The sequence below is a fragment of the Entelurus aequoreus genome, linkage group LG02 (genome assembly GCF_033978785.1).
Source record: "Entelurus aequoreus isolate RoL-2023_Sb linkage group LG02, RoL_Eaeq_v1.1, whole genome shotgun sequence".
Taxonomy (NCBI): domain Eukaryota; kingdom Metazoa; phylum Chordata; class Actinopteri; order Syngnathiformes; family Syngnathidae; genus Entelurus; species Entelurus aequoreus.
Window position 1 is genome coordinate 78376177 of NC_084732.1, and position 14376 is coordinate 78390552.

Genomic DNA, 14376 nt, shown 5'->3' on the forward strand with positions numbered 1-14376 from the left:
TTTTAGAATGTGCTCCTTCTATTTTTAAACAAAGAAAACAATCTGAAGTTGTCTTTATTTTTAAGTTATCGTGCTGTGATTTTACCAGTCTGGCCCACTTGGGTGTATATTTTTCTCCATTTGGCCCCCCATCTAAAATGAGTTTGACACCCCTGATTTATAGCATTGTTACTTCTCAACCAAGAACCATAACATCTTACAAGACAGGTGAGTTTATAGGGAGAAAAGTAATAGTGATGTTGACTTTACGCAGGAAAGAAATACTAAAACCCAACAAGTTTGTTCAAAATGAAAAAAATAAACTCAACTTTATATGTTTATACTTAACCGGTGGTTTTATCGGATGTAATGCACAACTACATATTATTGAAGGAGAGATATGACTTATCGTTCTTACTGTAAATAGCAATGGTGTTTTGGGTTTTTTATTGTGATCCAAAAGCAAACAGCTTTCAGCGTTTGCTCAGCACTGAAGGTGTTCACTGAGATGCACAATGAGGATCAGGTGCAATATGTGGGAGTGGGAATGTTAAGCGTTGAGGTGAGAGTCTGTGCTGGGAAGAGATTCATTTCCAAGAAACTCTTGGAAATTGGAAGGGACACCCTTGGTCTGTTCACATCTAATGGATCATGCTGCCACCTGGGAACTTTAAATGAGAACGGTCCAATTGGCGATTGACCAATTCCCGCGAATGGCGAGACTAGATTGTGTTCAAGCGAGGAACACAAGTGACGCCCACGTACCTTACTGACCCCCTACAACAACATGATTGGGAATCAGAGCCCTGGTGGCACGCATGAGGGACTTAAGTCCGACTGGGACTATTATTATTTTACTGGCATGTCTACAGGAGAATTTGTTGGCATGACCAGAAGACAATAAGGGTTGAATTAAGCATATTTCAGAATTATGACTTCTACCTTTTAAAAAAAAAACTTGCTTGGACAAGAAATTGCAGGCAACAATTACAGCAATTACATTGTAATATTCAGTCTTGATAGGCCCAAAGTCTTTCCTCTTGGTTAGCAAGAACAAACTGCTGAAACCCAAGGTGTTTGAAGTGGCTATGCAACATTACTTTGGTAAATCTTGTCTTACTCCCAAATACCACTAAACCAACACAGTAGCCATGCTTAGCCACAGTATCTAACAAAGGGTTTTGATATAATCAACACATTAACAGGGGTGTCAAAGTCATTTTAGATCGGGGGCCACATGGAGAAATTGTACAAATCATAATGTTGTTGTTTTTTTTACAATTACCTGTTGCGGTTAATAGTATATGTACTTTATTTGTCGTTATTTATATTTTCTGAATAAATTATGTGATAATGTGTCATGTCTTTGTGATCATGTTTTGTTTGGTTATGTTCCGTTGGTTTTTGGACTCTTTGTGCACTCTTGTTTGTTTTGTTACCATGCCGACCAATTAGTTTTCACCTGTTTCATGTTTTGGACTCACGTACATGTCACTAATTAGGTCACTAGTATTTAAGCTTGTAGCTGCCAGGCAGTCGGCCTGGCGACATTACCTCTACTACTCATGTTACCCCTGATACTCTTGTTTCATGCCATGCCATAGTTCCATGCTCTTTCCATGCTTGGCCAAGTAAGTTTTGTTTATTTGTGTCACAGTAAGTGTTTTCGTTTTTGTGTCCATAGTTTTGCCTTTGTGCTAGTTTTTGTTTTCATAGCCAAGTTTGTTCTCCGCCTTGTGCGCGCCTTTTGTTTACACTTGTTATAGTCAGAATAAACATGTCTTTACCTTCACGCATTGTCCAGTCAAGTCGTTTTGCACCCAGGGAAAGCAATCCTCACAGTAATGTGCGCCATAGTCCACGTCATGACATAATGTGTATCAAGATGAAAATATTACATCAAAATCAAATTACAGTATGTTATGTATGTAGTATGATAATTTTCCTCGACCGATGCACTAACATCATGTGGTTTATTTTGTACATATGTAGCATCATCTACAAATATACAAATAATTGCTATTGCGACATCCAGTGGAAACATTTAGAACAGCAGTTTCTTTCATTCCAAAATGTCAGGTTAATTTTTATACTTAGCAAACTCATCCCATGGGCCGGATAAAACCTGTTCGCGGGCCTGATCCGGCCCTCGGGCCGTACATTTGACACCCCTGCATTAGAACGATACGGCATGAGGAGTGTGGTACTAAATTAGATGAAAAGCTACTTAACCAACAGGAAGCGATATGCGAGGCTGGTGTAGCACAAGGGTCCGTTCTGGGGACAAAATAATTAAATCTATATGTCAACGACATCTGAAATGCCACAGAATACCTGGAACTAGTCCTGGTTGCTGATGACACTGCTGCATTCTGCTCAAGGGCAATTACACAGAAAGTAATGAGTACTGGAATACCGATATTGCCGATACCAGATCCTTATGCTCGACTATCGATTCTCAAATCAAAATATCAATACTTTTGATACTTTAGTGTTTTGACAAATATATTTCATAGACAGGAACACAGGGCAAATTAAGTAAATCAGTCAGATCTTGTCTAAATTAAACGTGAACGGTGGGAACTACCTAGGTAAAGACTTGGGATGTAAAAGTAAAATTCTTCACAATAATGTTGTGACGTGTTACGGTATGAAACGAAAAATTGGTGAGTGTACTGTTTTTCTGGCGCTTTATCATTGGGTGGGTCTGAAATTAACAACATTTCCCAGAATCCTCAGCACAGCACAGGGCAGGCAAGTTGGGGAGCGGAACTCCATAAGCAGGAAGTGAAGTGTTCCTAGTAGATAACAGTAATTGTTTTTGTGGAGGAAATTTCCTAAAAATGTCATCAAAATCCACCCAAAAACCATTTGAGGTATGTTGCTAACAAACAGTCAAACAAACGCTGGCAAAAACATAACCTTTTTGGCGGAGGTAAGAAAGTATACGTTTTGGAACGCAAAGTGCACCAAAAACAAAAACGTAACACCATCGGTAATACAAGTAAACTTCAAAGTTACTTGGTAAAGGTATTTACATTATTAAAAGTTTAATTGTTAATTACATTTTCTAAGAAACAGCATTTGTAGAGGACACTGCTTCTCATAAAGTTAATATATAGTTACATGTCCCTTGGCAAGTTTCACTGCAATAAGGCGCTTTTGGTAGCCATCCACAAGCTTCTGGCAAGCTTCTGGTTGAAATTTTGATCACTCCTCTTGACAAAATTGGTGCAGTTCGCTAAATTTGTTGGTTTTCTGACATGGACTTGTTTCTTCAGCATTGTCAGAGTCAGGACTTTGGGAAGGCCATTCTAAAACCTTAATTCTAGCCTGAAGCACCAGTTCCATTGGCAGCAAAACAGGCCCAGAGCATAATACTACCACCACCATGCTTGACGGTAGGAGTGGTGTTCTTGGGATTAAAGGCCTCACCTTTTCTCCTCCAAACATATTGCTGGGTATTGTGGCCAAACAGCTCAATTTTTGTTTCATCGGACCACAGAACGTACCTCCAGAAGGTCTTATCTTTGTTCATGTGATGTCAGATGAAACAAAAAAATAGCTGTTTGGCCACAATACCCAGCAATATGTTCGGAGGAGAAGTGCCTTATTGCAGTGAAACTTGCCAAGGGACATGTAACCAAATATTATCATTGCTGTATGTAGACTTTTGACCCAGCAGATTTGGTCACATTTTCAGTAGACCCATAATAAATTCATAAAAGAACCAAACCTTCTATCACAAAAAAATAAGAGTTGTAGAAATTATTGGAAACTCAAGACAGCCATGACATTATGTTCTTTACAAGTGTATGTAAACTTTGGATCACGACTGTATAACAAAAAGTGGCAATAAATATTTCAGTATTGATTAAGGGGCGACAATTTGTCAATTTTGTCGACAAAAATCAATAATGAAATGTGTTATACATTTATGTAACATTTTTTTGTTGATCATGTTGTCATCGCTTCTGTTTTAAGATCTAAACTTTGCTTCTGACTCTTTTTTCTACATGTTGACTTGTTTTAAGGTGCGTGTTTATAAAGCTTATACATTTGTGACATGATTTAAATAAATCATATCGTTTTGAATACATTTGAGAGCACACTATTGAGAAATGTGAACACCAAACGCATGTGACGTTCGCATGCTTCCGTTTGTGAAACTCGCAAGAGATGATTAATACTATTTAAAGAACATAAATGTCAAACTCAATAAAACACTGCAAGTGGGAGTTGTCTGTACTCTTAAGAGAAATCCAATGGAAAGCTCCTGCAGTCTTATTTCACTGTTGTTTATCGCAGCAAGCCGCCAGTTTGATTTTTGATTGTAATGTCACAGCATGCATTGTCTGTCAGCCTCTGAATAACAACCGAGGCCAATAGTAGACATGGGACCTTTTTATGAGCATGGATTAGGTCCTTGAGATTCTGAGTACATTCTGTCTCACAATATTGAGCGCTGCATGTCTTATAAGAGATAATTTTATTAATGTGTTTTTTTTATTTTTTAAATAAAAATAAGTATTCAATTCAAGGTCTATTGTTCTTTAAGTTCATTTTGAACATGCATGTGTTCAATTTCTCATTACAACAAGGAAGAAGCACATCTTATTTAATCCTACACCTTTTCCACTTCATAGCAATTACTAATAAGTTTGTTCACTGCCTGCTCTCAATTTGACAAATTAAATTTGTCACACAATTTAAATCAATGTGTAACAAATACAACAGTCCTGTTAGAATAATCATGTATATATATTATCACACAATTTTAGTATGCTTAAAGTTTGTTGCTATAATTATTAGCTATTGTGCTCAAGCTGCATGTTTTTCTATCTGTGTAAAGACAAAACTTCTTGTCTGAGGGGTGGCCTCACCCGCAGATGTTATCTTTGTTTTAGCCCGCTAACAGCCAAGGACTTCTAGGACCTCAACGAAGATAAGATGACAGCACGCAGACGAAGCTGAAACAAGGCAATAACAAGGCTTCAGCACTTTCCGTCACATATTGTGCGTACTGGACCTGCTTTGCATGATATATGTGACCACTCCTTTTAGAGGCGGCCTCAGTGATGTTGCCTGTGGAACTCCTGAATAAATAGAGGGACGCGGGAGCTGTACCTTAGAGCGTAGGGTGAGACTGTGACTAAGTGTGCAGCTCCATGCGTTCTCCTCATGAGCTAAATTGAACTCTGTCTCTGCATGATTCCTTGCTTTTTGTCTGATTAATAGATGTTATCAGTGTTTGAACCTGACAGTCCTCATTAATAAATAGTGAGTAAGTTATGAGATAATTAAGACTATCCCATTTTAAGTAAGGTTCAAGTTGTTTATCAGAACTCTTCTTTGTACTTTGTAAACACCTTGAGTTTGAATAGTTTCTTAAACAGGATCATGTTGTCCCGATACCGTACCGGTACCAAAATTGTTTCAATACTTTTCTAAATAAAGGGGACAATAAAAAATTGCATTATTGGCTTTATTTTAACAAAAAAATCTTAAGGTACATTAAACATATGTTCCTTATTGCAAGTTTGTCCTTAAATAAAATTGTGAACATACAAGACAACTTGTCTTTTATTAGTAAATAAACAAACAAAGGCTCCTAATTTAGTCTGTTGACATATGCAGTAACATATTGTGTCATTTTCCATTCTATTAAGGACAAGTGGGTCACATTCATAGGGTATTTTCACCACACCTAGTGTGTGTGTGTGACTATCAGTGGTACTTTAATTTTAATAATTAGTAATTAAAGACCACTGTGGCAACCATGATTATTTTGCACATTTTCCAGTAGCTGAGATTGTGTTATATGATTGATAATTTGGGCAAATTGTTAAGCAACGCCTGTGCAGAGTGAACTGTATTGTGTTTCAATTGATGAAAACAAACTGTAAAAAATGACATTTCAAATGGGTATGGTTGTATGAACTGCAAAAGCATAACCACTTAATGAGATTTATGCGATGTAATTTATTGATAGTACTTAGTAGGAGGAGGAACAACCCAGTACGTGTTGGAAAAGCTAAATATAGATTACATTAGTCGTCAATTAGTCATGCTAATTTGGACTGAGCATTATCTCATATATGCCAACAACTACTGTAGAAAAAAAAGAGTAATTACAGACATTAGATAAGCATTAAGATGTCTCTTCCAATTGTTTGATTGAGTATGGAGGTTGTTGGTCAAACATGGATTCCCCATAGTCAGTACAATTATGCATGTTCATTTATTTGGCCTAGAAAGCATTCTGTACAGTACAATTGAGACACACTGAATGATGCTAACGGATCCTAAATTGCTCATTTAATATGATTTGGAAGATAATTGGACATAAAACCACCGGAGGATAAACCGAGAGTGGCGGGGTGTACCAATAAAAAAAAGAGCTGTTTGTATTGGAGAAACACATGTTTATTTTCTATTTCATTCTAACTTACACACGCAATAACATAACTTGTTTCAAAACATATAGCCCAAATTAAGTTGTGGTTTAATGAAGTTTTATTTGAAAGATGGTCTTTGTTTTGCTGTCAGAAAATGTATTGCTTTTGGTTGCTGGTTGTGTGGAAAAACCTCCAAACTTAAAGTCATTTCGATGACTGTAACGTACTTTTGTGGTGCCCCTAATGGATGGTGCTAAATATATTGTTTTGGAAGACATACTGCAATACGTGTAACTAGGGATGATACTCGAAACCGGTTTTCCCGGTTGTTCGATAAGAAAAGAACCGAGTCCTCGGACTCGAATCCCTTTTTGAGAACCGGTACCCGTTATCGAGACCACTATAGTAAAGAAAAAGAGTTGGTTCTTTATTCGAATCCTTCGGAACGAATCCCGTCCCGACCAGAAATGCTCCGTGTGACATCACAAGAAATCAGTCACGTAGCACAGTCATTAGGCGCAGATAGCGAAAGCAGGAAAAAAATGGACGGGAAAAAGTGCTCCAAGGTGTAATAAAGTTCAAAACAAAAGGTATAATCCAATAAATAACTTTACTGAGAGATTTGAGCAGGGTACAAACACATGAAGAACACTTTTACGACCCACCGGAAACATAGCAACCAGGCTAGCAACGCACCTCCTTTACGGCAGCTGTCGCAACGTTCTTATAGCAACCGCAGCACATACATATATGACATCTCCCTTTTTCAACTTTTGTTTTTCTTTCCTTGTAAACAAAACAAAATCACACTGTATATGTGTTGTCTGTCTAATTATAAATAATGCAGACGAGGCGTGTTGGCTGAGTTCTTGACGTTTACTTTCACGGGTGACGACATGCAACAACACTTTTCGGGGCTACCGCGCATGCTCGTCACTCCCGTTGCATGATGGGTAGTGTAGTTGTTATATTCCCTAGCTCATAACATATTTCCCCCTAATAAAGAAATAATGTTAACTCAATAAACTGTATTTCTTTTTTTAGCTTTAACTTTTCATTTTTTAGCATTGTAACCACATTTGCAAACAACTTTTCTCTTCATAGAATTTTCTTTCAATAAAGAAATAAAGTGCAAAAATGTCAAAGCATCATAACAAACAGTTATGTCACATAGCAGCAGAATTGCACTTTTTGGAGAGGTGTATTATTTCCAGTTTTGTGCCCAAGGGACTGATTTTATTTAACACTATAGTATTATTTATACACCTATAGTGATCACAGAGACAGGTTGTTTTTGTGTTACCTTATATATTTGTTTTTCTGAAAAATCCCACTTAATATACTTTGGGTAACAACAGTCAATATGTATTTATTTTATTTTTTTAGGGGGGCAACAGTCAATATTTATTTATTTTTTAGATTAAATTGTGAGCTTTTGTTAAACCAAATATTGTGTATTTTTTTCCATATACAACCACCTATCTGGACTCGATAAGAGAATCGATAAGGAATCGGTTCGATAAAAGGATTCGATAATAGACTCAAACTCGATAATTTCTTATCAAACATCATCCCTACGCGTAACACAGATAGCCTGAATGTTTTATAATCCACCCATCCATTTTGTTGTCCTTTTCGGGGGAATCATTAGAGGAAATTGGTCAATCATGTATTGGCAGTTTTAAGGTCTATTTTCTATTTTCTGCTGGATTTACTATCTATTTTATGCTGCAGCTGTCACATATACTGTATTATTGTACATGGTAATTGTTATGAATTGTATATATGATATAGACATAATATAACATATCAGTATACATAATATACTGTACATATATTATGTAAATATTACGTATATATGTTATATTTTATATCTGTATATTTACTCTATTTATACCTGCATTGTCCTTTCCATCCTTACACTTTCCATCATTGTAACTGAGCTACTGTGTGGAAAAATTTCTCTTGTGAATCATTAAAGTTTGTCTAAGTCTAAGTCTAAGTTAAAGGAAATCTGCACTATTTTTACATTTTGCCCTTCATTCAAAATCCTAAAATCCAAAATCCCCATCTCTTTCCTTTTTCTGTGCATTCTAAATAGTAAGAAACTGCTAGTATGAAGTGGTTAAAAATGCAGCTAATTGGCATTCATGTATTTCGCCTGTAAAGCACTCTAAAAAACATCAAAATTACTATGATCCTTTGCCCGGATCATGTGTTATTTTAGTTTGACTCCCTTAGTTCTGTTTTGAGCACCCCTGGGTTTGTGTTTTAGTTGCCATGACTGCAGATTAGTTTCACCTGCCTCTGATTAACGTTCGGTATGCTCACCTGCTCCTGGGCACTAATAAGAGAGCTACTTATTCCTGTTTTTCGCCACAATCAGGCTGGCTGTTTTGTTTGCTGTAAGCAACAAGTTACCTTGCTTCTGGTGCCTATGCCTTTTTATCTTTTGATCCCTGTGCTAAGTTTCGCCTTAGCTCCCCGTGCTATCGGCACGCTTGTTTGTATTTTTGAATGATTTATGAGAATAACTCATCGTCTTACCTGCACCTTGCCTCCGGAGTTCCTGCTGCATCTTGGGAGAACGAGCCGCACAGTAAAATGTGACCCAAGCGTAACAAAAATCCTCCAACACTGTTTTATATAAATGCTGTACATTCATGATAACTTGTAATAATTAAAATATCTATATCACTTTAGGCATTTTCCTGACTTTCTCAGGACAGTCAATTGATTTTAAAATAACTGTTTGTCTCTACCAAGTAGGATCAGTCACTTCATGCTAATAGATTTTGATTGGCCAGAACTAGCGATCGATTAAATGCCCTGACAATACAATGACCTGGATAAATGAGACCATCCATAGACATTACTGCAACTTCTTTCCCTGGGTGCATTGATTTCACAGAGCACACAGCAACGAACATTACTTCCGTCAACAACAGCGAATAAAGCACTTTCTGTGTTTGCCACCACTAATGACAGACTTTGTGAGAGCCTTGGAGCGTTATCATGTAGCACTATTGCTAAATGTTTCAAATAAGAACCTATAAAACACTGGGACGATGTCTGAAGGGATGGTTGTATATTTCAACACATGCTCAAACTCCTCAAATAAAATAAAAAAAATAAATTAAAAAAACTTCCCAGCAATGTTGTGGTGGTCTTATGGTGTGTCTCATTTGTTTGGAGCTAAGTTGGTAAACTACGGATTTTCAAAGTTGACTAACTTGGTGAGTTATGCATGATTTATAGCCTAGCATTAACTTTTACTAATTCATCGTCAATACAGCAGAAGCAGCTCAAGCCACTTTTTTTTTATTTTATGGCGGGTTGCGAACAACGTTATTAGCAGCTCAAGCTAGCTAGTAGACTTAGAGACATAGACTTAGACTTCCTTTTTATTGTCATTCAAATTTGAACTTTACAGCACAGATAAGAATGAAATTTCGTTACATAAGCTCATAGTAGTGCAGGATAAAAAAAAGCAATAAGGTGCATATATAAATAAATAAATATATATATAAATAATATATCAATATATATATAAGATGAATAAATATATATATAAATATATATAAATAAATAAATAAATAGATTTCTGTACAGATAAATATATTGCACTTTCTCACATACGTCCATGTTTATGGATGTATGTTATATTGTCTTTTTTATTCCAGCGAGTTAATCCATTTTGGGGGTAGTTGAGGGGATAATTTAGATATGATGCGTTCAAGAGTAGTAGCTGGCTACTCAATAGGGTTTGGAGGAGCAGTGTGAGCAAGGTGTTAGCTTATACAATACAAAGTTGCTATAGAACCTCACAGCATGTACAGTCGTGGTAAAACGTTTACATACGATTGTAAAAAACACCTTTTCTCCTCCAAACATATTGCTGGGTATTGTGGCCAAACAGCTCATTTTATGTTTTATCTGACATCACATGGACAAAGATAAGACCTTTTGGAGGAAAGCTATGTGGTCAGATGAAACAAAAATTGAGCTGTTTGGCAACAATACCCAGCAAAATGTTTGGAGGAGAAAAGGTGAGGCCTTTAATCCCAAGAACACCATCCCTACCGTCAAGCATGGTGGTGGTAGTATTATGCTCTGGGCTTGTTTTGCTGCCAGTGGAACTGGTGCTTTACAGAGAGTAAATGGGACAATGACAAAGGAGGATTGCCTCTAAATTCTTCAAGACAACCTAAAATCATCAGCCCGTAGGTTGGGTCTTGGGCGCAGTTGAGTGTTCCAACAGAACAATGGCCCCAAACACACGTCAAAAGTGGTAAAGGAATGGCTAAATCAGGCTAAAATGAAGGTTTTAGAATGGCCTTACCAAAGTCCTGATTTAAACGTGTGGACAATGTTGAAGAAACAAGTCTATGTCAGAAAGCCATCAAATTTAGCTGAACTGCACCAATTTTGTCAAGAGGAGTGGTCAAAAATTCCACCAGAAGCTTGCCAGAAGCTTGTGGATGGCTACCAAAAGTGCCTTACTTGCCAAGGGACATGTAACCAAATATTAACATTGCTGTATGTATACTTTTGACCCAGCAGATTTGGTCACATTTTCAGTAGACCCATAATAAATTCATAAAAGAACCAAACTTCATGAATGTTTTTTGTGACCAACAAGTATGTGCTCCAATCACTCTATCACAAAAAAATAAGAGTTGTAGAAATTATTAGAAACTTTAGACAGTCATGACATTATGTTCTTTACAAGTGTATGTAAACTTTTGACCATGACTGGGGGTTTTTGAATGTTTCTTTAGAGCACTTAATAGGCGGACGAGATACAATTCCAATTAACTGCATTGTTGGTACTAGCAGTTTGACACTAAATTAATTGTTCTTGTTTTTGTATTGAAAAAATACAATACAAAAAGAGCAGTTTTATTTTAACCCGACACAAAAGGAGATAACAAAAGTGAACACAGGGTGAGCACCTCCACACAGGAAAACTAAGATAGCCACAGCTATTGTGTTGGCCTTGCTCAGTCTTATTATTCTTTAGTTGGGGTTTGAATGAAGGGGACAGACCACTTTCTCTTGCCATTTTCTAAGAGTGTCAAGTGTGGAGTGAAGGAGGTGACAGCGAGGGAGCTCCTGGCTAATAAGCCTGGATCAGTGAGGGGACCGTGTGACAGGTGACAAGGCAGGTTCCAGACAACCGGATGTTGATGGTCAGGTCAGGGCCGTCTTACCGTGGCCTGCTGCTTCTCGGCTCTCTCGTTTGCCTCGTCCAGTTGCTTCTGCAAGGCAGCCTGGAGGGACTTCATCTCGTCTCTGTCAATCGTGAAGCAAATGAGAAACTGTTAGCCCACAATTCTTGCAGCTTTAGACTGGCTGATGAGGTAAATGTCTATACATTTGGAGCCCCTTATGTCCTCGATTCAGAAAACTCGCTCATTGCTGGCTTTTTTTTTCTGCCAAAGTAAGCAGTTCTGATCACAGAAAAACACATCTCATTCACCCTTGCTCAAAAATATAGTACACGATTTACAGCATAATGATTATTATGTTTGCAACTTAGAGGGGAACTGCAATTTTTGGGGGGAATTTTGTTTATCGTTCACAATCCTTATGAGAGACAAGAAGATAAAAGGTTTTTTTTGCAGTCTAATGTACAAATCGGCTCGTTCTAGGTGGCTAGCAATGCAACTAAGAGGAGCAATCAATTCTACCGCTAAATCACTTTAAAAATGCATTCAACAACCGCCAACAATACTTCATTTATGTTCCGTAATCTGCATAAAAACCAAACTGTAGCAACAGTGTTTTTGTAAGAGCGAACACTGACAAACTTTTCTTTCAGCGGTGTAAAACATCGGCATGCTACGGTATTAGCCGTAAAAGCTAATTATATTGTATACATTATATTGTATATTGACTGTATTTATATTATTCACACATGAATAATGCTGTATAATAGACTGTATTTATATTATTCACATGTGAATAATGCTGTATAATAGACTGTATTTATATTATTCACACGTGAATAATGCTGTATAATAGACTGTATTTATACTATTCACATGTGAATAATGTTGTATAATAGACTGTATTTATATTATTCACATGTGAATAATGCTGTATAATAGACTGTATTTATATTATTCACATGTGAATAATGCTGTATAATAGACTGTATTTATATTATTCACATGTGAATAATGCTGTATAATAGACTGTATTTATATTATTCACATGTGAGTAATGCTGTATAATAGACTGTATTTATATTATTCACATGTGAATAATGCTGTATAATAGACTGTATTTATATTATTCACACGTGAATAGTGCTGTATAATAGACTGTATTTATATTATTCACATGTGAATAATGTTGTATAATAGAGTGTATTTATATTATTCACATGTAAAACATACCGAAGTGTTTATTGTTTATTGTAAGGGGACTGTGGTGCTTAATTTCCCCAGGGATCAATAAAGTACTTTCTATACTATTCTACTGCATTCTATTATAACTAGAGATAAGCTAGCTTCTATGTCAGCACCCAAAACACGTTTGAGTTTGTAATGCACAACACAATGCGATAAGACATCAATCTGCTAGCCAGACAAGGTATGTACTGTAGTTGTAATAACACGCATGGCGTGCTGCGTGTATCATGATCAATATTAAAGTGAATCACACGATGGACTGTTTGGTCCAGCTCGCCGGGGACATTTTTTTCGGCTTTAATTATGTCGAAATAACATGGCTCCAAGTCCCACAGTTATAGCGTCAAAGTCATGCCGACCTCACGATCTCGGCGTCTGTCTGCTCCAACGTTTCACCCATCTTCCGTGCTCGCTTCTAGAAGCAGTAGTTCATCCTCTGTATATTCAGCTTCAAAAAGATAAGGTTGTGAATCCTCATTTGTCCAAAAATAGTCATATTTGCCGTCCGTCACCAAGTCTGCCAGGATTACAATACACTTGTGTTTGTGTGTATAGGAATACACATTTGTTGCCGGAAGTTTGCTACAATAAAAACATAAATAAATGCGCTGAAGGAATCATATTCGGCAATGCTTAAAATGACCAAAATAAGGTAAATATTGTACATATTGTTATGTATATTGTTATGAACGTGTCGGTTAGTACATTATATACCTGTATAGACTTGCAGTGTGTATAAAAAATGTTGATGGAGGGTTTTGAAGTTGTTTTAGAATGCTTTGAAGGCTACAATCCTAAAAAAAAACAATCTCATAATGAGTGCAGTTCCCCCTTAAAGAATAAAAAAAGCTGAGACACCGTTCATATTTCAAAATACTCGTTAGCTGAGGCACCACTGTAGTCGATAATTTAGTTGACTTTTAGTCACTACTTGTAGAGGTGCATTGCAATGCCGAATGTACACTTCCAGTCCCGTGCAGAGTGGGAAATCTGTTCAGAGCTTTCGGTCCGATCAAATTGTTACACCCCTCGTGATTGAGAAAATAGTAATAGTTTACGGTCACACTGCAGGGTCGGATGACAAATTTTGATTTTTTTGTCAAATCTGATCTTATTAGTGGCCGTTCACATTTGAAAAAAAAAAAGATTTCTAATGTGAATGAAACCAGACCTGTATGCGTACATGACGTCATGACGTCGCACCCACTGCAGTGTTTACGGAAGTAATAATGGCTTCAACTCTAGTCGGTCTCAGTACTGGCACATTTGTGGCAATTTAAAGGATGTTGTGCAATCAAAGTCAACATTTTCTAAACCAAATCACGTAGAAGATTAAGAAGGAAGGGGACACATATTTTATCTCTGGCAGTTTTATGGGATATTTTTCTTCGATGTCTGCTTGTAGAACGTGTTGGAAAACATTTATGTACTTTTTGTGTAAATTGCAATAGTGCTGTGCGGAAAGCACATTCTGGCCTATGTGTGACCCTGTCCACATTGACTCACTCAATGTATCACTTCTCCCTTCTCTTTGCTCATTTTAACAATGCACCATTGTGCCCAGCGTGGGCATTTTCCAC

At 37.0% G+C, this 14376-nt stretch overlaps 1 protein-coding gene across 1 annotated transcript in view; it reads right to left on the minus strand.

Moving 5' to 3' along the window:
* The window catches only part of luzp2 (leucine zipper protein 2), a 450776-nt gene that overhangs the window by 194165 nt on the left and 242235 nt on the right, over window positions 1-14376 (minus strand). The window contains exon 4 of the mRNA XM_062033084.1: window positions 11591-11672. Coding sequence (XP_061889068.1) covers window positions 11591-11672 — 82 coding nt within the window. The remainder of the gene's footprint in view (window positions 1-11590; window positions 11673-14376) is intronic.